The 27,285-nt window shown below is 37.9% G+C and overlaps 1 protein-coding gene across 1 annotated transcript in view; it reads left to right on the forward strand.

Annotated features, from left to right (window-relative positions):
• Positions 1–24,461, forward strand: part of LOC127618251 (metal transporter CNNM1-like) — a 36,109-nt gene extending 11,648 nt beyond the window's left edge. Inside the window, exons 2-10 of the mRNA XM_052090610.1 lie at positions 8,857–9,000; positions 11,441–11,581; positions 14,381–14,556; positions 14,792–14,891; positions 15,998–16,143; positions 17,696–17,936; positions 20,821–20,925; positions 21,612–21,722; positions 24,382–24,461. Coding sequence (XP_051946570.1) covers positions 8,857–9,000; positions 11,441–11,581; positions 14,381–14,556; positions 14,792–14,891; positions 15,998–16,143; positions 17,696–17,936; positions 20,821–20,925; positions 21,612–21,722; positions 24,382–24,461 — 1,244 coding nt within the window. The remainder of the gene's footprint in view (positions 1–8,856; positions 9,001–11,440; positions 11,582–14,380; positions 14,557–14,791; positions 14,892–15,997; positions 16,144–17,695; positions 17,937–20,820; positions 20,926–21,611; positions 21,723–24,381) is intronic.
• The last annotated feature ends 2,824 nt before the right edge of the window (positions 24,462–27,285 follow it).

Consider the following 27,285-nt stretch of genomic DNA (forward strand, 5'->3'; position numbering starts at 1 on the left):
GTTCAAATTCAAACAAATGGTCACATATCAAATGGTCAGTTTGATGTCACTAATGCCAAAATGGAATTGTTCGCGTTTTTCGTGTTAGCAAGTGCAACACACCAGGTCGAATATGGAGGTTGGAGAGTAAAGTTTGTATGTCTGGGAAATAATAACCTACATTTTAGTCTGTTCCTCGCACGATGCTATCGAATGGCATCAGAAGACTCTGAATTTAGTGTGTGTGTGTGTGTGTGTCATGTGAACTACTTGTGTGTTTTTGGAAGCTTAACAGCTGTGGTCCCTATGAACTGTTGTTATATGGAAAAGAGCTGTGTGAATATTCTTAAAAATTTTAGAAATCTCATTTTGGGCTAATGTATTCCTTTAAAACGAAATTCCTCTCAGTGCTTGTCTGTACAGAAACATCAGGGCAGATTAGCTGCAGTAGTGACCTTTTGGTCCAATCAGCATCTCAGCTTGGGACCATATGGACAAAAAGAGCAGAGAGAAAGAGAGGAGGATCTGTTTCCTCACACTGTGAGCACCCGACCTGCCACTCTTTGAAGCCTCTACCTCCATTGAACATATTACAGCTGAGATAATAAAATATGTAGACTCAACCTTCCAGTCATTGCTGAACAGCATGCAAGTAAAGGTGAAGCTGAAGATAATGACCTTTTTTGAGGATTACGTCTTTCCAAGTATTAAAGATGTCAGCATGTGTCAGTTCTTTTAAAAAATACTAAAGCCATAATAAAATGTTACATTTTACTCTGTGGTTATTTGCAATATGAGATTTAAAAGGACACCCACTTGATTCTTAGCACATCAAAACTGTTCAAACGTAGGCTCAGTCTAAGCTCTGTGATTTGATTAGAAACAAGAACCAAGTTGATTGATCATGGGCTGGCTGCTGACTGCTTTCATCTGTCTCCAAGTGATTTTCTGTATAGTGTCTGTATCAAGGTTGCCCAGGAAGAAGTTTTCAACAGTAACAAAGGCCTAAACAATAACATGTCTAAGGTTGAGTTGGTTTGTTTGGGTTTTAGAAAAAGTAGTTTAAAGGCTATGAGTAGATAGTACCATCATCTAGTAATCAGCATCATAATGTTCACAAATACCTTCTCCCCAATTTGGAATGCCCAATTCCCAATGCGATCTAAGTCCTCGTGGTGGCATAGAAACTTGCCTCAATTCGGGTAGCGGAGGACGAATCTCAGTTGCCTCCGTGCCTGAGACCGTCAATCCACACATCTTATCACGTGGCTTGTTTAGGGCGTTACCGCGGAGACCTAGCACGTGTGGAGGCTCAGGCTAATCTGCGACATCAATGCACAACTCACCACATGCCCCAATGAGAGCGAGAACCACATTATAGCAACCATGAAGAGGTAAACCCAACGTGACTCTACCCACCCTACCAACTGGGCCAATTGGTTACTTAGGAAGCCTGATTTAAGTCACTCAGCACACCCTGGATTCGAACTTGCGACTCCAGGTGATGATACAAATATCTTTTTTTAATTTAACACCAAATTGATGTGGTATTTTTAGGGCATTGTGAGATTTGTGTCAAAATGCAAAAATGCAAGATATGTCCTCACTTTCTGTTTGTTGTCTTCGCCAATTATTTTCTTTGGATAAATCTGCATGACATCAAAAATCCAATTGCTCTAGCTTGTGAGGCTTTGAATAAAAATGATATGAGCCAATTTTGGTGAATATTGGACAAACTGTGTAAAAAGACACATTGGTTCTCAACCATTTTGACTCCAAGGCCCCCATTATTGGAGAAAATATTCGAAGGCCACCCATGTAGGCTATTAGATATTTATATTATGAGATATATTTATTATAAGATATTACCTTAATGAGAATATCTACCATAACAGTCATATTTTTCTGTATTGCAATATAAAAAGTTGCTGTTGTACAAGGATTTTCTTAATTAAAATCAGCAAAAATTAAAATCAATGCCAAGAGAGAATTACTATGATTTAAAATACTTTACAATTTAAATATAACTTTTTCATGTTGCAGTAAAAGAATATCATAATTACCTTTTTTTCGCATTGCAGAAATTAGCATATGGGGGCTAAAATGTGTGTAACTGTTGTGAAATAATGTCTCAATTTAAAAAAAAAAAAAAATATATATATATATATATATATATATATATATATATATATATATATATATATATATATATATATATATATATATAAAACATTTCTATAGGCAAAATATAATTTCTTAATTGTTTGAATCACCCTTAAAATGATTTGTCTATTTTACGACGTTTTGATCTGTTGCTAGAAACTGTATGTTTATATGGACGGAAATTTGAACCATTTTGTTTCTGTTTGTTATTAGCTAAAATGTACATGGAATATTTAACTGTAAGTGGTGCTAGAAGTCTTGAATGACTTTCCCCCAAATCTTATCAAATAAGCAGATGGATAGATGTATTTTATATGTTTCTATGTGTATTCTCTATGAATAAATATGTATAACCAATATCTGCAAACTTACCAGAAAGCTCAGCCTAAGGCCAAATGAATCCTTCACCACTAATAATCCTAAAACCATTATTTTCATATTGAAAAGCAATAAAAAAAGAAAGGAATGCATTTACTTATGCATTACATCCTAAAATGCCTTTAGATCAGACTGTGGTATGTTGGATTCTTTATTTAAAATGGTCAGGGATTTAAATTAAACTCCTTCCACAGTGTCTGTTTTTAGTAGTGTGCTGTGTTTCATTTAGCATTTTCACTGCTCTGTTCTACCATGCATCACGAGTCGAGTAGTGCTAGCTTTAATGAGTTCATTTGCTGGCACTGCAGAAGAAGAGGGAATCACAGGGACATCCGTGTGGGCTCAGACCCCCTGGCTGTGTGCGTGTGTCTGTGTGTTATATAATAATGATGTAATGCAGTTCCCTGAACATCAGTTCTGAGGTGTTTCGTGCTGCATTGCCCTTGTTCTCAACCTGACTCCTGCAGAATTCTACACTGTTTCTCAGAGTGTACCACTACCATGGAGACCAGAGAGAGAGAGAGAGAGAGAGAGAGAGAGAGAGAGAGAGAGAGAGAGAGAGAGAGAGAGAGAGAGAGAGAGAGAGAGGGGAGGGAAGAAAGGATTCTCGTTTGGTTCTCTATCCATCCAAAGGTTGAGGGGGAAGGATTATATCAGTTAATCCACTCTGGATGAAGTGATATTGCAAATCTGATGATTTGATGGCATCTGATGATTAACAGATACATTGGCTATATGGTGTGTTTATCTCATTGGACTGAGTGTCAGTCTGGATATTCAAAAAACAATACAGTATATAAGCAATACTGATCATGGCTTTGGATTATGAGATCTAAAGAACAACCTTTAAAGGAATCTATTTTCTATTTTTTTTATTATTATTATTATTTTCATTTTATGTCCATTTTCCACCCTCCCTCTGACCCCTATTATTAAATGGGCAATTGTTTTGTAATGATCTATCAAGTAATTTTTTGCTGCTGTGTCTTTAAGACTTCATCGTAAACATCCTGTTCACATGTGACATGAGATACAACACTTTGCTGTTCTTACAGTATGAGCTGCAGGTTTGCTGTCAGTTCAATATAGATTTGAATTGATTCATCTTTCTGGTGTGGGTAATAGCCTAATCTGTGGTGTCAAAGAATCACCTTACTATACCTACATTTTTTAAGATGATTTTTAAGTGGCTCATTGTACATGGCAGTTTGCTTGTGACTCTGAACACTGTAGGTGCTAAAACAACATCCATCCATCCATCCATCTTCAACCGGTTATCTGAAGTCAGGTCGCGGGGGCAGCTGCTCCAGCAGGGGGCCCCAAACTTCCCTATCCCGAGCCACATTAACCAGCTCTGACTGGGGGACCCCGAGGCGTTCCCAGGCCAGTGTGGAGATGTAATCTCTCCACCTAATCCTGGGTCTTCCCCGAGGCCTCCTGCCAGCTGGACGTGCCTGAAACACCTCCCTAGGGAGGTGGCCAGGGGGCATCCTTACCAGATGCCCAAACCACCTCAACTGACTCCTTTCGACGCAAAGGAGCAGCGGCTCTACTCCGAGCTCCTCACGGATGACTGAGCTCCTCACCCTATCTCTAAGGGAGAAGCCCGCCACCCTTCTGAGGAAGCCCATTTCGGCCGCTTGTACTCGTGACCTAGTTCTTTCGGTCATGACCCAGCCTTCATGACCATAGGTGAGGGTAGGAACAAAAATTGACCGGTAGATCGAGAGCTTTACCTTTCGGCTCAGCGCTCTTTTCGTGACAACGGTGCGATAGAGCGAGTGCAATACCGCCCCCGCTGCCCCCGGGCAATACCTCCTTCCCTACCTGGTGTACGCACTCCATCGGTTTCCTGCTGAACAACAATCACATTTATTTCCTTTCACACAAATCATGAGGAAAAGACATATTATCAGTTAGTATAAACTTTTTGTCCTGTTCCTCACACAGTGCTATCTAAGACATTAAAACACTTTTACTAGCACATGATTTGTACAGTGATACATTTTAACATTTGTTTTGCATAACCAACTACATTTATGAGTTTGTTCAAATCCAATTAAATTGTGCTGTAGCTCAACTAATAGTATGTTACAGTTGCAATACAAAAGATTGTGGTACGAGTCCTGAAGACCACCCAAGTCGATGCACTATTCAAAAGTGTCATAGAAGTAAATTTAAATGGCTTGGCAGCTCCAGCAATTATGTTTTTCATCTCACAGCTTTTTATGACACTATCATTTGGGTTTAGTTTTAAGGTTTAGGGTAGGGAGGTAGGTTTTGTTTATTTAAAACTAGATTGAGTATTAAGAACTGCCACAATGCATGCGTGCAACATAGTCTCATATAATGAATGTTACTTAAACTAAAATACATTTATGCAAACTGAGTTTTACGTGCCGCGCTCTATGTTTCACCATTGTTTCCTATAGTTACACACATATTCCTAGCTTGTGCACTAGCTCATCTGATTTTGAAGACAGAGGAAACAAAAGTGTCATAGAAACTACACAAAATTATGTGGAAAAATCTGCTTTTCATGTCGCATTTGCTTTTGAGACACTATCAGTTAGGTTTAGGTATTGGTTTAGGGTAAAGATGTCTGTTTTATTCACCTCTCATTTGCTTTAAGGACACTATTGGTTAGGTTTTGGCTAAAGTTTTAGGTTAGAAAGGTACATTTTATTCATTGAAACCTAACATTCACCTTAAAATCCTCGTCTGATTATGAAATTTCACTTGCTTTTGGCGCCCATCGCTGGACATTTCACTGGGAAACTGCAGCAATGTGTAAGCATGTAATTTAGTTTTGCAAAAATGTTGCCCTGGTCACATAATGTTCATGAGATCTACTAACAGTATCTACTCCTCATTACATTACAGAACTGGATGGATCAAAAATCTGAATAGCAAACAGGTGTGTAAGTTAAAGTTCAGAATGAGCCAATTTTGCACTTCAGTATCAATAAATGGAAATTTTTTCATTTCCTGAAAGAGTTCTGAAAGTAACAATATTTTGTCATGTTTCAAAGAACTAACAACTAAACTACAATTTGGTGACTTATTTTGTGAAAGAGTGGCAACATGACATCAGAAAAGTCATTAATGTCTGAGCAGCTTGTTTCTAGAGACTCAAAAACAGCAGATTCCAGGTTTTTGGCAAAGTCAGCTTTATCTGTAGAGCTGCAGGCCTTCTGAAACCCCATTGCGTAATCCCTTAGCACAGTTTACATAAGGCCAGGTCTGAATCTCCAGAGTTGTCCTAGTTAATTTTCTCATGAGCTTTCATTTGAAACCTTTTTTCATCGCAAGTGACAGTCATGCAAGCAACGATACAGAAGACTCTCTCTGCACACACAAGCATCCAAAGGGTAAAATAAATTGACAGGACTTCCAACATGATCTTATGACAAGTCGTACATAATGTACAAGGTTGTTATTTCGTGTGATGTCGCATAATTTTGTTTGCATAAACGCGTACGATTTCATCATGTGCAAATGCCCTGATGTCTAATGAGGAAGTAAGCGTGAGTTTCACACACAAGGCTTTCATTCAGTACAAAAGCACTCTTGCTTGTCATATATTGCTTAATTTTTTTATTTTATTTTAATTGTTCATTAATCATAAATTTGTATTATTATTATATCTACAGTGAGGATTACATCTTACTATACAGATATAATATATTTCTGTTGTAATTTTTTACATTTCAGGCATTAAGCTTTTATTATGAATCTCGCTATTATTTTGACGTGTATTTTTGACGGAAATATAACTTCTTCTAGTCTGTGGAGTTTCCAGTGTATGAGCGGCATTGTTGCCAACTTAGCAACTTTGTCACTATTTTTAGCGACTTTTCAGACCCCTTTAGCGACATTTTTTCAAAAAAGCGGCTAGCGACAAATCTAGCGACTTTTTGGACAAACCTTAGCAACTTTCCAAATTCCAAATATCGTCAGTACTGCAAGCGTGAGGTCTTACTTCCCCGCGGCGTCTGCTCTGTTCAGTGAGCGGATGAGAGGAGCAGCACATTCCGTTGACTGCACGCCAGCGGACATAGACATGAATGAGCTGCGCATGTGCACGCTGTGTTAGCAGGAACCAATCAGTGATCACATAGCAGCTGCCTTCTCCTTTGTTTTAATTCAAAACATTTAATTTCACAGTTTTTTCTTGGCATGCGCTTATATTCACTACTAATCAGAGTTTTAATTCATTCCGGTTCGGTTTCTGAACTCTCCAACTTCAGATCGTATATTTACAGACTCTATACATTTTACTTATCCAAACACAACAATAAACCTTCTTCAAACTCATAAACATGTAACGTTAGCTAAGTTCCGTTCCGTTGTCTAACAGAAAATATGTAATTGAGAACCGTTTTACTGGACATTCGGCTATATACTTATATAAAAACAGTATGAGCACGGTTTAGGGGAGATAACCGTTATTATAAACTGAAGTAGGCTACAGTACCGACAAATTAGGCAGAATGCAAATACGACGCGATGACGTCATTAATATGCTAATGACGCATGACGTCATCTGGCGACATTTAGCTACTTTTCGAGCAGGTTTTAGCTACTTTCCATTGAAAATAGTTGGCAACACTGAGCGGTCTGGTTCACACATTCAATTAAAGCTCATGCAGCTCATACAGACTGCAGAATTTCACGGTTTAATAATCTCACTAGGACATAACACGGTTTTAGTTTGATTAGTTGTGCATTTCAGTGTAAAAGGAGTAACAGAGCACATGCTCAAATAAGCGTGTGAGCATTTGAAAGCAGTTGTGTGGCAAACTGTGCGCAGGTACCCAATGAAGTGGAGGATTGTCATTGCAGACTATAGCGTGATGACGTAGTGGATTTTGGTGACATAGTGTAACGTATAAAAACCAAAACATCCACTGAGTACATTATTACTTAGTATTAAAGTATTACACTGAGACGTTTGTTTAATGTAGCATAGCTTTTAAAAATGGTCATAACCAGGGCTGGTAATCTGGCATACCGGGCATGTACTTTGGGACCGATCAGGGGCAGACTGGCCATCGGGTGAACCGAGTGGGCCGCGATAAGTTAAAATGAGTCACCGCATTATGCAAAATGGACCACAAAACGGCACCGCGTTATGCAGAAAAGGACAGCGAACACCTCAACTTTCTGGCCAGTTGCTATGTAAAATCCCAGGCTGATTTCTCTTCCCAGTCCAGCCCTGGTCATAACCATGGATTTCGGAAATTACTTTTCCATGTTTTTCCTCTTCACCCACAGAAAACAAATATATAATTTAATCAATATACTCACTAATAATGTGCTCCTCATTTTAACATCTCCTCTGCTGTACATAAATGCCATTGGTGAATTATTTGTATTTTAGCAGTTTAGGGTCACATACTCATTCTTTATTATTATTATTTTTCACATTTAAGGATCAGGATATAGTATCAAAAGGTTTTTAAGATCATGAGAAACATTTCAGTCAAGTGACCCCAAACTTTTGAACGGCAGTGTATATTAACATGTAGTGGTCAAACATACTTGAAAGTATGTAAAAGGTAAATTAAAGTGAATCTGGAGCACTTTAAAAAATTATGTGCTCAGCACACGAACCGAATGGAGCAAATTTGTTACTCTGAGCACGAGATGGAGTTGTGGAGCACAGAAAGGGAGGAATAAAGCAAACAAATATTGTGAAATATGAGATGTAATAGCATTTAAAACAGCAATTTTTTTTTAAGTATAGTAACACTGTCCAACAGTTACACCAGTAGATAAAGTTTCAGAAGGGGGCAGTGTCTCCTTTGCCTCACTTGGGCTCATTGCATTGAGGTCATTGAGGTTCTTAAGCGTGGTGTAAATGTGAAGGGGTAAAACTATTTTTTAGTTAGACTAAACACCAATTGGCTGATTGTGTCAATACGATAATGTCTGCCCATTTTAGTAACTGGTCTGCATATCAGCATTAATGGGTCAAACAGGTGGAAATAGTTGGAATAATATAGAGTACATACAACTCACCCATTCACCAAATCAACACTTTTGGTACCGTCCAAATGGATATGAACTTGAAATGACACAAAATGATTTGCCTTCTCATTTCAGAAGTTCATTGTCACCACTAGTCCACTACTGGAAGTCCAGGATGAAGATTATCTTTGAGTTATCTTTTTAACCTGATACATTAAACTTTATGACAAGAGCTACAGTTTCCCATAAATGGAAGCTTCTTTTATCAAGCAGCATTAAAACAACAGCCGATATCTTATTCTGTCATGGTCCTTGTTTTGTCTCATGTTCATGTGTTCATTTTATTTTCCTGGCACTGTAAAGGGAAATCCCATTTGGCCATCGTACAAAGGGTGAATAATGAGGGAGAAGGAGATCCTTTCTATGAGGTCATGGGCATTGTCACGCTGGAGGACGTCATTGAGGAGATCATCAAGTCTGAGATTGTGGATGAAACTGACCTTTACAGTAAGTGTCTACTATATCTGTGCTTTGAATCTTCACTCTAATTTTTAGCTCCAATTGCTTTTCCATATTTCGGTCAACGTAAACTGTTAGCTGAACATTTGAACACCTAACAGTAACAATGTAAATGCTCTTTTAATCGCTTCTTCTGTAGTTTAACACTTCTAAAGTCTTGGCATAGCTGACTCGGCACACTTAGAGTGTTGGACTGAGTCAAAAACTGCCCTGTTCCCTGCTGCTTCTACATGCATAGTCAATTGAGAGATAATTCATGGAACCGAAGTCTAAATGGTTTATCACAGTACATTTTCAGAATCACACCACTTCCTGTTGCCAAATGGCTTCTCTCATTTCAGTTGAACATGATAAGCATGCGATTTTATTCTGAAGGAATCTGCTGTATCACACATTTATTTGCCTTAATGCACGTTGTGGATGAAACCTTCTGTGACAGGCTGAAGGCCTTTCAAATGACTATATACTATATAATTGCTACGTATACATGCACGGCTAATCCAAAGTCTTTCGAAAAAGTCAGTCCACTGGTGGCCATCTTTGGAACGCTCCCAGGAGGCTAGTTCCAGTCATGACAGTGCAGCTCCTATCTACTGAATGGGGGAACACTGAAATCTCAAACACTGCTTGCCAAGCTTACGTTTAAACAACATATTTCAAATCAGCAGTAAAATCTGGCAACACCAGTATCATAAATTGTGCTTCTTTACCTCATATTACGCTCATTTTTCCAGCTTGCATAGCTAATGCACATGCGCATTCTCAAGATGATTGACAGGCGATGTCTGTATCTAAAAGGCGATTGGCTCTTTTACCTGTAAGGTGGGACTTCCTTTCTATATCCGTTGACCGTTGGGCACTCCAAGTTATCCCAATCATTTTAATAGAAGAGGCCCGTCTCTGCCGTACAGCGTCTAACACCACTGTCACATCGGTACTTAAAGTAATGGAAGAAGAGCAATGCTAATGCTAGCTAGAGAACTACTGAAATAGTAGTACCCTTTAAAATAAAATTATTCTGGCTGTATATGACGTTTCGTCCAATCACACCCAAGTAGTGTGTGAATGTATGCAGGAGAGAGAGATTATGGCTATTAATTGATTGTAGATGGCCAAATGTATTTCTGAAATATTTTTCATATTGTTGGGGATAAATTTAATGTTAAGAATATATTTACTGAAAATATGTTATTTTATATAGGCTACTGTATGCTGAGCTTACTATGGTTTCTGTGCTGATAATTCCCCCATATTGGATTTTTTTTTTTACATTAAGTTCCAAATGTAAATTCGGGAGGCGCTTGGAAAAGAATTGTAAAAAAATTAGATCTCATTGATTTAGACTGTGGCATGATTGTTGGTGCCAGACGGGCTGGTTTGAGTATTTCTGTAACTGCTGATCTCCTGGGATTTTCACGAACAGCAGTCTTTAGAATTTACTCTGAATGGTGCTGAAAAACAATGACACATCCAGTGAGGCAGGTGGTTTTAATGTTGTGGCTGATCAGTGAAAATGGCATTAGCAATACAACGCAGAATGTCATGGAATATGACATATTTGGACGAAAATTAATGTTTGAATGTACAATTAATCAAATTTAAAAAGATTCTTCCAGCATCCCTCCACCTCCCCATCTCCACCTATATATTTAATAATGCCTATACCAATTATTGCAGTTATCTTTCCATTTCTCAATTTAGTTCTATAGTCCAGGGGGGGAATCTCAGAGCTCAAGCCCAGTCCCGCACTGGAGCCCCTCCGCTTTGAACAGTAGCCAATACATCTGAATGGACTGAAGGACTACATGTACCTGTAAACTCCAGAATTGCTTATTTTCACTTATTTTGGTTAAGGAAAGTCCCTTATTTTGAGCTTGTTTTTCCTGACCAGGTGCCTTTTTAATCCTTGAGAGATCTGGCAACACTGCAACTGGTATATCACCCACCCTTAGCACTGAGTACTGTCATTTTAAAAGTAACATTATTAATCACTCTAATTTAGTTCTCAAACTGGTTACTAATTGGAAAAGAGGAAGTGGAATGCCAGAACCGGAACGAAAAAATACAGTTTCTGCTCCGAACGAACCAAAAAAAACCCATAGTTTTAAGTCCCTGCTAAAAGTAGAGCGCTAAATTGAATGACTATAAACCCAATGATATGTAAAGAATGGTTTCATACATGCAAGAGTAGGTTTGATTATCCTATATATTTAGTGAAATGTGGTGTACTGCTTAGAGATCAGTATAACAGTTCACTGCATTCTCTTTGAATCCTTTATTAACTATAATTTACATTATACTCTTTATGCTCTCAGTCATATAGCTTATTGGTTTAAGCCTGTGGTAGTCAAAGAATGGAAAAACCCATATAATGCATCTGCAGTCATGGGTCTACAGTGTTCTCTCATTATATTGTGTGTTGTGGCAGCTGATAACCGTACGAAGAGGAGAGTGTCTCACCATGAGAGGAAGCAGCAAGATTTCTCCATATTTAAACTATCCGAGAGTGAAATGAAGGTCAAAGTTTCACCTCAGCTCCTGCTCGCAACACATCGATTTTTGGCCACAGGTACTCTCAATTCACAGTTGTATTATGGGAGAGAGTAATGTTATGTAATCTGTAATTTATTACCAATCTGTTACCACTTTTTTGTTTCCAATTTTCCAAGGATCAATTGAGACTAGAATTTTAAAGACCCCATGAACATCCAAATTGGAGTTTTGTGGCATTCAGCTTGGAGGCCATCTACACTCACCTAAAGGATTATTAGGAACACCTGTTCAATTTCTCATTAATGCAATTATCTAATCAACCAATCACATGGCAGTTGCTTCAATGCATTTAGGGGTGTGGTCCTGGTCAAGACAATCTCCTGAACTCCAAACTGAATGTCAGAATGGGAAAGAAAGGTGATTTAAGCAATTTTGAGCGTGGCATGGTTGTTGGTGCCAGACGGGCCGGTCTGAGTATTACACAGTCTGCTCAGTTACTGGGATTTTCACGCACAACCATTTCTAGGGTTTACAAAGAATTGTGTGAAAAGGAAAAACATCCAGTATGCGGCAGTCCTGTGGGCTGAAAATGCCTTGTTGATGCTAGAGGTCAGAGGAGAATGGGCCGACTGATTCAAGCTGATAGAAGAGCAACTTTGCCTGAAATAACCACTCGTTACAACCGAGGTATGCAGCAAAGCATTTGTGAAGCCACAACACGCACAACCTTGAGGCGGATGGGCTACAACAGCAGAAGACCCCACCGGGTACCACTCATCTCCACTACAAATAGGAAAAAGAGGCTACAATTTGCAAGAGCTCACCAAAATTGGACAGTTGAAGACTGGAAAAATGTTGCCTGGTCTGATGAGTCTCGATTTCTGTTGAGACATTCAGATGGTAGAGTCAGAATTTGGCATAAACAGAATGAGAACATGGATCCATCATGCCTTGTTACCACTGTGCAGGCTGGTGGTGGTGGTGTAATGGTGTGGGGATGTTTTCTTGGCACACTTTAGGCCCCTTAGTGCCAATTGGGCATCGTTTAAATGCCACGGCCTACCTGAGCATTGTTTCTTGACCATGTCCATCCCTTTATGGCCACCATGTACCCATCCTCTGATGGCTACTTCCAGCAGGATAATGCACCATGTCACAAAGCTTGAATCATTTCAAATTGGTTTCTTGAACATGACAATGAGTTCACTGTACTAAAATGGCCCCCACAGTCACCAGATCTCAACCCAATAGAGCATCTTTGGGATGTGGTGGAACGGGAGCTTCGTGCCCTGGATGTGCATCCCACAAATCTCCATCAACTGCAAGATGCTATCCTATCAATATGGGCCAACCTTTCTAAAGAATGCTTTCAGCACCTTGTTGAATCAATGCCACGTAGAATTAAGGCAGTTCTGAAGGCGAAAGGGGGTCAAACACAGTATTAGTATGGTGTTCCTAATAATCCTTTAGGTGAGTGTATATGCTTGTGTACTTTTTACACTATATTCGATAGGGGCAACCAATTCAATAACCAATTAATCAGCTGTTAGTTATTTTAATTGATTTGTAGAATGTTAAAAACAGGGCTGTCCTTAGGACAGTGCAACCGGTGTGGTCGGTTCTACTGCCCCCACACCCGGGGCAACCGGTGAAGTCCCCCTGAGATCGCTACCAATGGGGAGATCACTATTGCGGGGGGCCCCGGCCCACGATCACAAACGACAGGAACGCTCTCCACTAACGCACCCCATTCATATTCTTATTTTAAAATGATGGAGACTTGGCTCCGTTACAATGCTCTGTATTTAAGTGTTAACATAATTAAGCTTTTTATAGCCTATATATTCACCCAATGAAGGGTTTTGTTTATATATCCCCAGATGAGGTTTAATTATGAAAATGGTTTATTATTATTCACAAGATATAAAGTTGAAGACACAATGTATGTGCAGACAGAGACATTTCCATATAGTCGCATTTTTCTTTGCATGCCCTCGGTTCAATTAAAATACACTTAATGGTGGTGGTGTAGTGGGGTAAAGCACATACTGTAACTGGTAATCAGAAGTTTGCTGGTTTAATCCCCACAGCCACCATCATTGTGTCCTTGAGCAAGGCACTTAACTCCAGGTTGCTCCAGGAGGATTGTCCCTGTAATAAGTGCACTGTAAGTCACGTTTGATAAAAGCATCTGCCAAATGCATAAATATAAATTATCTAATCAAAATAACAAAACATGCATTGAAGTAAGAATACAAATTTGGATGAATACTTTAAATGATGAAAGATTTAGTCCCCATGTTTTTATTTCACCTCTAGAGGCCACTGTTATACTGTAAAACAAATCCATTTTAATGGGAGAATCCTCCTATATGAAACTATTGCCATAGATTTAGCTTACAACCGATGGTTTCAAAAAGCAGCTATCGGCACGTTTACTCAGTAAAACCGATAAATCTTAGAGATGCCCCCAAAACTTCACTTGTCAAGCCATTTCATGGGGTTTTTAAGCTTCAGAAAATGGAAAGTAGATTTTGTATTTTCGTTCCCGTCTGCTTTTGCATCCAGGGGCGAAAATTTCATAAAAATGTTGGGGGGGACAATAAACATAACAATTCTCAAGAGCAATTTTTGAAGGGGACACCAAGGGGTTTTTTGTTGGTGCCCCGTTTGCATTTGTATTATTTTATTTCTTAAACAATTATTTTAAGACTATATCATTATATTATTTACAAGACACATATTTTAATGATATTTTAGGGGGGGGTCCATAGGGCGATTTCCACCTATTTTTGCATCAATGATGAATGACTAATTATTTAATTCTCAGTACTATTACTGTCTTATTTTGTCTCAATTCTCTTTTTTCTGGTAGAAGTAGAGCCTTTTAAATCAACGCATCTCTCAGAGAAGATCCTATTGCGATTAATCAAGCACCCGAGTGTGGTGCAGGAACTGAAGTTTGATAAGAAAAACAAACGTTCACTAAAGCACTACCTCTTCCAGCGCAACAAGCCGGTGGATTATTTCATCCTCATATTGCAGGAAAGTGCATTTCTACAAACTTTAACATAGAAAAATGTATGGATTTAAATGGAAGTAAAGATAAGTATGATGAGTATGATGAGATCACATAGAATATCTGGGATTTATTTTTTGTATTAAATTAAAAACATAAATATTTAAGATTCTGCAATATTTCTAGGTCACAAATCATATGTAAGCAAATATATGCCATTGACCATGCTAACATGCTTTTGAAATCTATATCTCTTTCTGTCTGCAGGGTCGAGTGGAGGTAGAAATTGGCAAAGAGGGGTTAAAGTTTGAAAATGGGCCCTTTACATACTATGGCTTACCTGCTATCATGACCACCCTACCCACAGGTCTGTGCTTGAATTAATATTCTCTTAAATTCACACTGTGGTTAAACATTCATTGTCTTAAAAAAAAATAAACCTGATTTTCCATGTTATTCCTGCAGTAAAATATAATGAGCAATTAAAAACTGTGAGAGGCGTTGAGTGCAAAGTCCATAAGTGACCTTTTGCTCTCCAGAGATAATGAAGATAGAAAATCTAACTAGAGCAGCTATGTAAACCTTAGAAGAGTAGAGTCGGGTAATTACAGCGAGGAGACGAACTCTCTTCTGCTCACTGCCCACGTGGCACGCTATTATATAAGGATTAAAATCTCATAAGCTTAGAATCATGAAAATGCAAAACTAACTTCAAGGATGGAGCCCTTGTTGAAGAGATTAATTCAGAACGAGTGTGTGTTAAATCTAAGCAATGGTTCTGGTGAGGTTGTTCTCTCAAGTGCTGTAGACTGACTCGCGCAGTAGACACACCGAGCCAAGCCACACACTGCAGATACAAACACACATACCAACACACACTGTCCAAGATTTGGCATTTACATGGGCATGTAAATTAAAGACGCAAAAAGATCCCGTGTAGCGCAGAACGACTTTTCTGCTCTCACAATAACATTGTTAGTATTAAGCAGACACTGAAGGGCTACTTTTATAATTTAGTAAATCTTATCAAGATATCAATTTTGCTAGATCTTTGAATATACAAGAGGTGTATTTCTCTAAATTAACAATAAATGGATAAAGGTTCCTGTTGCTCAACTCAAAGTCTAATGACACCAAGGTCATGGGTTCAATTCCCAGGGAACACTAGCGTGAATGCACTGCATGTTGTTTTTCATACATGAAATGCAGTTCAGCATAGACTATCAGAAATGTTGAGGCTAGTTTATAGTGGTTAGTCCTGGTGCGCCATTGATCTAGATAATGCATGACCATGTTGTTCACCAGCAAAACTTGGTTTAGCTGAGAAAGTTGGTCAACCAGTTGACTATTTAGTGAAGTCTGGTGGCCAGTATCCAATACAAAATTTGCTTTTGACCAGGCCGATATTCTGGTCATTTCAGCTGCGATTAATTACAGCAATTATAGCTAAATCACATTTATTTTTTGATGAAGTCCACAGATCACCATCTAGGAGCAGTGGTTTGAATCATTCGGACACAACGATCCATGGCGGCAGCCTGGGTCAACTGAGTATTAGCGGAGGACCATATTTACCAGACTATTCAGTCCGTCAGTTGACTGATCTACAGATCACTAAGGTAAATTTGGACTAAGCTGAGAGAAATTTTAAATTTCACTGACTGTTGGATAATATGTCGATTTGAACGAAAGTTTTTACTTTCATTTTTGAAGTACTTAATCATATACACTGATCAGCCACAACATTAAAACCACCTGCCTAATATTGTGTAGGTCCCCATCGTGCCACCAAAACAGCGCCATCTCGCATCTCAGAATTGCATTCTGACATGCTATTCTTCTCACCACAATTGTACAGAGCGGTTATATGAGTAACTGTAGATGTTGTCAACCAGTCTGGCAATTCTCTGTTAACCTCTCTCATCAACAAGGCATTTCCGTCCACAGAACTGCTGCTTGCTTGATGTATTTTGTTTTTGGCACCATTCGGAGTACATTATAGAGGCTGTTGTGTGTGAAAATCCCAGGAGATCAGCAGTTACAGAAATACTCAAACCAACCCATCTGGCCCCATACACTCCTGGTGCAAAAATTCAAGCAGCTCAGCTTTGTTTGATGGCTTGTGACATCCATCTTCCTCTTGATCACATTCCAGAGGTTTTCAATGGGGTTCAGGTCTGGCGATTGGGTTGGCCATGACAGGGTCTTGATCCAGTGGTCATCCTTCCACAGCTTGATTGACCTGTCTGTGTGGCATGGAGCATTGTCCTGCTGGAAAAAAAACAATCCTCAGAGTTGGGGAACATTGTCAGAACTGAAGGAAGCAAGTTTTCTTCCAGGATAACCTTGTATGTTGCTTGAGTCATGCGTCCTCTAAAAAGACAAATCTGCCCAATACCAGCCTTAAAAATTAGTTGTCTTGCAAATCATTATTACTGTTTAAAATAACTGTTTTATATTTGTATTTATTTTTAAATTGTATTTGACCTGTGATGGGTAAAACTCAACATTACTCGTGTCTACTAAGGAAATAACATGTCACGAAATTCTTAATCTAATTAAGAAATTTAAACTAAAGAAATTAATCTAATGTGCTAACACGGGACTCAATATTCAGTATATACGTATATATGTAAGTATGTATGTATTCATGAATTATGTTTATATTTATTAATTTATTTTTTAAATGTTGAAAATGCTTGTGCTACTTAATGAGGTACAGACATTGCAATCTTTTTTTTCAGTTGCTGAAATACTCAGTACAATTGCATTTCTTGCATATGACCATACCCAGTTACAAGTAGAATTTTGGTTTTAAAAATGGCCAAAAAAGAAAATTGTCTAGAAACACATCAGTCTGTTATTCTTTTGAGAGATGAAGGCTATTCCATGCACTACTGTCCTGAAAGAAGATATCAAACTGGATCTAACGAGGATAGAGATGGAAGTAGATACATAAATGCACAAGAAGAAAAATACATCAGATTCTCTAGTTTGAGAAACAGGCCTCTCACTGGTCCTAAACTGGCAGCTTCAATGAACAGAGCACCAGTTTTATCTGCAACAGTGAAATGAAGACTCGGATGTTGGCATTTTAGGCAGACCATGTAACCCTGATATAAAACTATTCTCATACCATGACAAAATGTTACTCATTCTTTTACTTTCCAGATAACTCGTAACCATTATCAGAACGCTCTGACAGCGACACGCATGGACAGCTCTCCTCAAACGCCCGACGCAGACACTCATGTGCCCGGGGAGAGAATGACCATCCCAGAGACACGTTCCAACAGCATCGCCCTTCCCCTGACAGAACCGCGGCCCTATCTGACCCGTTTCCAAAAGCACAGCCACCACTACAGACAGCCAGACAGCACCACAACACTTAACGAGAGAAACCGCATCGTTCGTGAGTTCATTTGTTATCCATTTATAGAGTCTCGCACGGCTCTTGACTTTCTTAAGTTGAGTCAGTCATTTACCTTGCAGCAAATATATATTTTTTTTAAAGCACTGTAGGAAATGTAATCTTTAGCTTGCTGACAGTCAGAGAAGCCTTTCAGATGATTAATAAAACAGATTATTTGAGCTCATCTCCAAAGACACTGATCTTTTCTGAAAGTTTTTGATAGCAGCAATTGCATTGCATAATGATGGTCTGAAGCAAGTGTTTGAAGAACAGTGAATGTTTAAGCGTTGTTTTATGCAGATTAGATATATCCAGATATTTCTGAAACATGGCAATGGCAGACGTTCTAATCTTGAAAACTGACATTGCAGATAATGCATGTAGATGATACATGACTCCAGAGATGGAACTAAGAAGTTGTTGTTTTCAAGTGCAAGACAAAACAGATGGCCAAACACTATTCCTCCTTCCAGAAAAACTAATCAGATTTTGTGTGAAATGTCTCATTTTTATTGACTTCTGATATCAAAACACAATCACAACAAAGTTCAGATTTCTCAATTAAATCAGACTGACCCAATGATACAATGAATCAAATGGTTAATTAAATTACACTGCTAAATGAACACAACATTTGTATTTATATACATAAGGTTTTATTCTTAAAGGATAGTTCACCCAAAAATGAAAATTCTCTCATCATCTCTTTTATACAAAGCGACTTACAGTGCACTTATTACAGGGACAATCCCCCCAGAGCAACCTGGAGTTAAGTGCCTTAATCAAGGACACAATGGTGGTGGCTGTGGGGATTGAACCAGCGACCTTCTGATTAACAGTTATGCGCTTTAGCCCACTACGCCAACACCATCTCCTCCTCCTCCAAATACGCCATTTACGCACCCTGATGCCATCCTAGATGTTTATGACTTTCTTTATTCTGCAGAACACAAACAAAGATTTTTAGAAGAATATCTCATCTATAAAGGTTCATATAATGCAAGTGAATGGTGAGCAAAACTTTGAAGCACCAAAAAGCATATAAAGGCAGCATGAAAACCCCCATTTACACCTGGTATTAAAATGTGTTTCAGGTAATCCAATCACATGTGGTCAGCAATAAATACAGATCAAAACATTTGTATAATCATATCACAAAAGCCATATTTGAAGATAGTCAAAAATGTATGTGACCACATCACATGAGGTATAAATGCTAATGCTCCACCCCTCACCTGTCAATCAACCAATGCACTAAAACTAGAGTTTAAACTTTAAACTTATGAGCGGCTTTAAAAGGGGAAAAACGTCAGATCAGAGCATTTGAAAAAGCGGATACATATACGTACAAGCACGAGAACTTCACAGATCTTTTTCAGCGTGTCTGATATCAACATACAGGGACAATATGACAAGCACACACATCTGAAGCTCCTTTAATACTGGTAATACACTAAAATTATAGAGAATTCTGCTGAAAATGTTGCATTTGTGCTTAAAGTTCAGATGCCTCAGGGAAAAACAGTGTGCCGTTTGTTAAAGTTTTCTTTCTCTTTTCTCACTTTTTTGCAGTTTATTATCATGCACCAACACACTGACATAGTGACTGATGTCTGATGTCATGAAATCAAAGACCCTCCCCTTCAAATCCAAACATAAGTTGTCATAGGAGACACATTTGATACAACCTGGCGATCGGATCACCAAAGACGCATCTTAATATCAGGTGCAAGCAGGGTTAAAGTAATCCATTCAACTCCAGTGGCTTAATCCATGTCTTCTGAAGGGATCCAATTGGTTTTGGGTGAGAATAGACCAAAATATAACTCCTTTTTAACTATTAATTTTGACATCAGTGGTCTCTTTGGCGATCATTCTTTCAAGCTCGATTACACTTCCTAGCACCATCTAGCACTCTGCGTGGCGTCAAACTCTTTGTTTGTGTTCTGCAGAAATAAGAAAATCATACACATCAGGGATGGCGTGAGGGTGAGTAAATGATGAGAGAAATAAACATTTTGGGTGAACTATTGCTTTAAAGCTGAACTGTGTAATTTATGCACAGCTAGCATAAAAAAACAGTCCTGGTTTTCAAAAAGATTCCAGAAAACTCCCCCCATTATCCATTGGTTGTACACACCTGATAGCCTCACCCCGAACCGACATCATTATTTGAGCAAATGTTGGTGTGGAGCTAGAGGGAAAGCGCAAACAAACAGAGGAATGTTTTGATAGTGACACATTATTACACTTTTAGGTGAAATCAACCCACAAATGGCTTACATAATGCTCTCTGCATTATGGATTGGATACATGTTTTTTTTTTTTTTTTTTTACATTAAATTACACACATCAGTTTTAAATGCACCCTGCCACAGATATAATGCTACAATAGTTAAAGTGGACCATAGCAAAAAGATCAATTGTAACAGCTTATCATTCAGATACATTATCTTTTCTTGGCTTACAAAACAATCTTAATCACCCACTGATTTCGGCAGGTCTATGGGTGTAGCTGTAGATTGAGGCAAAACAATCCTTTACAGAAGTTTGCAGTGTCTTCATTGCTTTTGTCCATGGCACAAGCTGTGAAATGTTATTTTGCTAGCTATATTTGTTTATAGGACAAGCAATTAGACTTCCTCTCCTTCCTGTTTCAAAAGCTGACACATAAACACAGCAAAGGAAACTGTTTGTCAAACTAGTTCATGGAGTTTTTAATGCCAGAGTCAAAAGACTTGGGCCCAGTTCCTATAATAAACTTCAAAATATAAAATTTATTTGATTACTTGTGGTTTGTTAAGCAAACAATCCTATGGAACAATGCTACAAAACTCATTCAGTGTGTGACCACCTGACTGTTACTCTCTGGCTCCCTCTGTAGGAAGTAAGTCAGATGGACAGAAAAGCCCCAGTGACTCTGTGTTTCTGCGGATGGATGACATCCCATACATAAAAGAATCTCATCTGGAGAGAAAAAAAGGAACTGGTGGGTGAATTGAAGGATAAACTCAGATTTAAACAAATTTACTCAGATTTGACACATGTTCAAACACAACTGTTGTTGTATGGTAAAGATTTGTGAAAAATTCTATATTCACTTTTTGTGTTCAACTGGGGGCAAAACAAGGATTTGGAACATTTTGTGGGTGAATGAATGATGCCAACATTTTTATTTTGGTGTAACCTACCCCTGTAAGAATGGTGGTTGGGTAAATCCAACGCTCTGCTATGTGAGTAAATGCACCTAAACTTTCAAACACTGGAGTGTCTGTTTGACAGTGAGAGACATTTGACACACTGCAGGGAGAGGAAATGCATAAGCTGTAGTCTCTGTTTATATGACCTATAGAGGAATGTTGACACCAGGCTAGACCTGTCCATTTCAGCTCAGCTTGTTATGACTGGAGGTTAACAGGAATTACTAAATCAAGAGTCAAACCAGGGAAAAGAAGAGAAGAGAAGAGAAGAGAAGAGAAGAGAAGAGAAGAGAAGAGAAGAGAAGAGATGAGGACAAAAGAGTAGAGAAGAGATGAGGAGAAGAAAAGAGAAGATAAAATAACAGAACAAAAGATAAGAAGAGGAAAGGAGAGAAAAGGCAATAACCAGTCACTTTCCAGCTAAGTTTGTCATCTTATCATGGCCCATTGTCATACTGTGTCCAATCTATTTCAGATACGATGGCCATGCCCATGAAGACAGATATGTCTACATCGCAACTCATCAGCTCTCACTCTCTGGCCGGCTCAGATGAGAATCTGGGGAAAAAACTGCTGCGGAAACTGAGTGTGTATAACTCTTAGAACAATATGACACACCACTAATAGTACCTATCAAATATCACTCACAGTCTCACGCAAATGCGGTAGAAAGGGAAAGTCTTCACTGGGTGATTATTTGATATGATACTGTTGGAGTCTGATTGAAAAAATTTTTTTTTGTAATTTACATAATAGATTTCCGGAGTGGTGGTGGTGTTCCGGAGTGGTGGTGGTGTAGTGGTCTAAGCACATAACGGGTAATCTGGTAATCAGAAGGATGCTGGTTCGAGCCCCACAGCCACCACCATTGTGTCCTTGAGCAAGACACTTAACTCCAGGTTGCTCCAGGGGGATTGTCCCTGTAATAAGTGCTCTGTAAGTCGCTTTGGATAAAAGCGTCTGCCAAATGCATAAATGTAAATGTAAATTTCCCAAAATGTTTGTATTTTTATTCATTTTTAATATGATAATTATTTTATTTTCTTTATTTTTTTCTGGATTATGTTGAATAGTTTAAAATAAATAGTATTTTAATAAATAATTATAATCATTTTCATAAAGAGCCAAAAGTGTGATTACTAGCCTAGTGTTGCCTGAATTTCTTCTGAAAAAAAATGGGCTTGTTTTCATAGCCCAAGCTGATTGTTTCTCTTGAAAAATCTGGCAACACTGGTCTACCTCAAAAGGGCGCTTACCGCCTGTAAAAGCAGAATCTTCTACTGGGATACAAAACTCCAGATGTTTTTTGACTAAGTCTTAGATAGGAATCATTTGTACACAAAAAGTTTGCTTGTTTACAGGTGCACTCAGTATTTTCCCCGTTTAAAAAGTTTTACTCCTAAAGAAATTGATAGTAATTTTGAAACATATGTAAAAAATCATGAGCACTCACTTGAGATGAGGACTCTAGGCATATCAGTTACCTTATAAAAGCTGTTTTATTCTACATGGAGAGGGTCCGCACATGGGGGCTGCCATTTTAAAATCACATGACCAGCTGAATACTACTCGCTTAATCTCAGTAACCATCTTGTTATTGGACACTTTCACTCTTGGATTAATTAATCATGGCTGACTGTGAATCGTGAATTTCTACAATGGCATCTGTAACTGAGAACAACTGATTTCGAATGATGCTGCATCCAAACCACTAGGTGTCACTGAAAGTCCAAGATTACATGAGTCCAAAAGTAACTGAGTGCACCTTTAAATCTATTAGTTTAAAGGATTGGATATAAAATACAAATAGAAATCTGAACGTGTAATCTTTAGAGAATTATTAAAAAAGCTCTTGTATCACAAATGTCTGTGATTGGTGCATCCTGAACAGAGCCGAGAAAAGTATCGCGCGTGACAACACATATTATGCGCTGCTTCAGAAAACATTGGACAATAGTTTACACATATATAATGATACTGAGAATTTTTCATAGTCATTAAAATGAAAATCAAAACATATTATAAAGTATTTTCTAAGTGGTAAAATTGACCAAATGTTGGTCAATTTTCCTATCATCCCTACCTAAATCTACTCGTATGGCAGTAAGACAAAAAATAAATAAAAAATCCTTTGTCAATGTTCTACATCAAAAGCCCTCTTTAAACCCTCCCCAACACTCACATTTAAACTTTGGCCAGTTTTTACTCTGCATTTTCAGACTCAAACTGTTTGTTCGCAACCAGCCATGCAAGCTGCAGCCCACTCATTTGTTTAATATAAAAACAAATCACTCACTCACTCAGAATGACATGATTTACCCCAGTAGAAGATATTCCTGTCAACATCATTTGTCCTGGAACAACATTCCTCTCAAGCAATCATGGCCATAACCCAAACCATAGCCCTAAACCAAAAAGTCAAAGAATGATTGGTTGAATAGAATGTAATTTAAACCTCATCCCTAAGTGTAACCCTAAGGCCATGTCCACATTTAATACATTTTTGGCTGAAAACTCCTGACTTCATCGTTTTCCAAAGTATGTGGTACTAGAGAGCATTTTTTAAAGTCTCCAGTGTGGATGAGAATCATAAACGTATGTGCTTTCAATCCAAAAATGTATGAAGTGTGAACGTGGCCTAAAGCAAACCCTAAAATCTGAATGTTTGACAGTTACTCGACATCATTGTTAGTCATGGAACTACAGTCCTATTAAGCAAACAGATTTTAGGGTTAGGTTTAGGACTGGGCTTAGTCAATCATTTCACTATCGTTTCAGTGGTAGGTTAAGGTTAGGGTAATGTTTGTTTGGCAGCAATATTGGCCCAGTGACAACAAAATATGTTGATCTAGGAACGTATCAACCTGGTTGTTGAGTTGTTTTTACGTCATTTATCCAAGTAGAAAATTCCCTATACTTGTGGTTCCTGGAACAACAATTCAGTTTTAGGGATGATTTATTTGTTTAGGGTTTAGGGTTAGTCTTATGGCTGACCAGCACCAGACCAGCATAAACCAGCTAAGACCAGCCCTGGAACTCAATGAATTGGGAATGTTTGGCAGAACTTTTGTTCCACGACAAAAGGATGTTGATACAGAAATACTTTCTTTGTAAAACCATGGTCATCCATTGTTAGTCATACATGAAAAAGATGTTTTTGAGAGCTTTTTATCTAAGGATTTGGCACAGACGTTGGGATCAAATCAAAACATCACTTTACATGTCAATCTTTTTCTAATCTCCAGGCAACAAAACAAGAAAGAAGTCTCGTGACGGAGACAGACCTCTGGAAGACAATCCTGAACATTCACAGGTGAAGACTTAGCATTTAGAGTGGGTTTGCTTCTCTCTCACTCTCTCCTGCTTCTCCCACAAATGTGAAATGTTCTCCAGCCCTCCTCTGGATCATGTTTGAGAGAAAGCACAACCCAATCAACACAATCCAACACATGTAGCATTATGAAACCTTGCCTTCAACATTGCAGTGTGCTCCCACACCAGGAAGACACTTGCTACCGGAAGAAAATTCTGTTACAACAAGCCTGAGATTTCCACCATCAGGCCTCAAACATGCAGCAAGATAAATTAATTTTTTTTAATTGACGAGATGCTACGCAACCATTGGCCTACTACAGTTTTGATGGCGGTTTTATGATGATGTCATCTACAGTCACTGTGGTAATGACACACTGACCTCTGAACCAGGCAAAGCCAGCAAACACTAGCCTGGAGACCCGAAGCCAACCATATGACCAATAAGAGGACAAAGAGTCCAGTACATCACATGACATGTTCGTCTTTTAGAAGTATCTGCATATTCATTGACAGTGTAAATTGTTTAGTTTTATATCATTAGATGAGAGATATATTTCAGGCTGTGCCTGAAAACCAATCAAGAGAATTTATTGATATTAAAGCACTTTGAGAAAGAGCAGACCCTTTTATTTGATATTCTGTTGAATAGTTTTTAGCTTTTGAGGTATAGACAGATAAACAAAATGCCTATATTAGGCAAGTGCTGTCAGAATTCTTTTTCTATTTTCTTTTTTAAAAGGATTCATATTTTATGTTGATTTTGCTTTAAAGTATGACCTTGTTTTTATTATTATGATTTTTTTCAGTTCTGTTCTTCTGAGAACACAGGGTACAAACTGTTTAGCTATTTTAGTCCGGATTTGAAAACTAAATGAAAACTGTTGGTTGTGATGCCAGTGCTAAAACTCCCACATCTCTTTGACAATAGATTTGTCTAAAATCAAAGACATTTATTACATTGGCATGCTTTTCTCAAAGAACACTATTATTATTAGAGCAGCATTGCGTTTAATGTATTAAGTTTATATAGATAGGACATGCGCAAGCCATAATTTAAAAATACTTGAAAGCGTTGATGGTAAATGTCACCTCAGACATCAAAAAATCATTAGCAATATCCAAGTCATGCTAGAAGACTAGTATTTGAGACTAGTATTGAGACCTTTTCTTCAGATATGAAAACATATTAAGTTACATCTTAGTAACTTGAGGATGTGCACGGTACAATTAAGAAATTAGTCATTTGCCCCCTTCAGCAACACTGAAAATCTCACCCACTTTTCCATGGGCATGTTTTTATGAGAGTTTCATCTTTAGATCCAAGTAAGAGTGGCATTTATACATACAATGACATCCGCAGATTATCTGAATTTCCATTACTGGTTCACTGCCATCACATTTCCCAGCATGCGGTGATCATGATAAAAATAACCAATCAGCTCATCCCTGCCAACAAGTCACATGATTAAATGTTTTCAGGCACAGGGATTATAAATAGGGGCTTGGATGTGTTTTGCATGAAAATCTTTTATATTGAGGATGTCAAGTCAATTAAAAATAATCTCTTGCATGCATGCAGCAGATACTAATGATATACATTATATCTATATACATTTATAGATGATTGGTCTTTGAATTTCAAACTTCAACAAGGGAGATTGGCTATATTCTGAATAGCATATTACCCTACTATACCTGCTTGTTCTATTTTTTCTTATGAATAGCTGTAGTATCCCCTTTTATCTAAAAAAAATTGTATTTAAAAAAATGCTTCAAAATGGTTAATAACTGCTTATGTGCATAAGGAGTTAATGTGACAACAATGTCGCACTGCAAAAACAATCATTTTTAAAAAAAAAAATGTTTCTTTTTTGTAAATAATTCATTAACAAATGCATTACAAATCACTGATATGTAGTTATAACAACATGCATAAAAAGACTGAATTTATGCAATACCAAATAGTGAGCCATTTAGCCTTACATTATAAATGTTTAATTACATGTAGTAACTTTAGTTAACAGTAGTAACCTTTGAATATGTACCTTATTCCAAAGCTGACACCTGTTAAGCATTTATTAAGGAGTTGCCAACTTTAGAAACCTGTTTATAAACGTTTGCTATAGTTTAATAGTCTTTAGGCTTTATAATGTGATACTTTATGTAGGCTACTGTGAATGAGCAGGAAGACATGAAAAGTGTGCTTGTAGAGGACTTTAGGTCTAGGTCTAGGACTACGTAAAAGCCACTCTTTTGAAAAGGAAAGTAAAATACAAGTGTCAAGACATTACAGTAAATAAAAGCTTATAAACAAAGCGAACTGTAGTTATAAACCCAACCTAACCCTAACTGTAGTTGTAATAGTCACTATTATAGTATAATTTTGCTACATTTCTGTGACATACATCATGAATTAGGGCATTTTATGTATGTAGAATATGTGTGTGTGTGTGTGTGTGTGTGTGTGTGTGTGTGTGTGTGTGTGTGTGTGTGTGTGTGTGTGTGTGTACAGTATTTGTATATAAGAGTATTTATAACATAAGTTATGTCAGTTGAGATTGTAGTTAACATGCTCACTATTTGGCAAGTATAGTGTTACGTTCCCTCTCCAGTCTAGGGTATTTTAAAGAGGGAGTAACAAATAATAATAATAATAATAATAATAATAAAAAGATATAACCAAAAAGAATTGACTCGATAAATGTGAGAAGTCTCCTCTTCCTCTATCCCAGCTCTATTTGTCCTTCACATTTATGTACAAAAGATTTACAAAGCACCCTTTGATTTACACCTGGTCATAAAAGGAAACTGAAAGAGTATACTTAATTGTTTTC

This window comes from Xyrauchen texanus, chromosome 24 (assembly GCF_025860055.1).
Source record: "Xyrauchen texanus isolate HMW12.3.18 chromosome 24, RBS_HiC_50CHRs, whole genome shotgun sequence".
NCBI classification, from domain to species: domain Eukaryota; kingdom Metazoa; phylum Chordata; class Actinopteri; order Cypriniformes; family Catostomidae; genus Xyrauchen; species Xyrauchen texanus.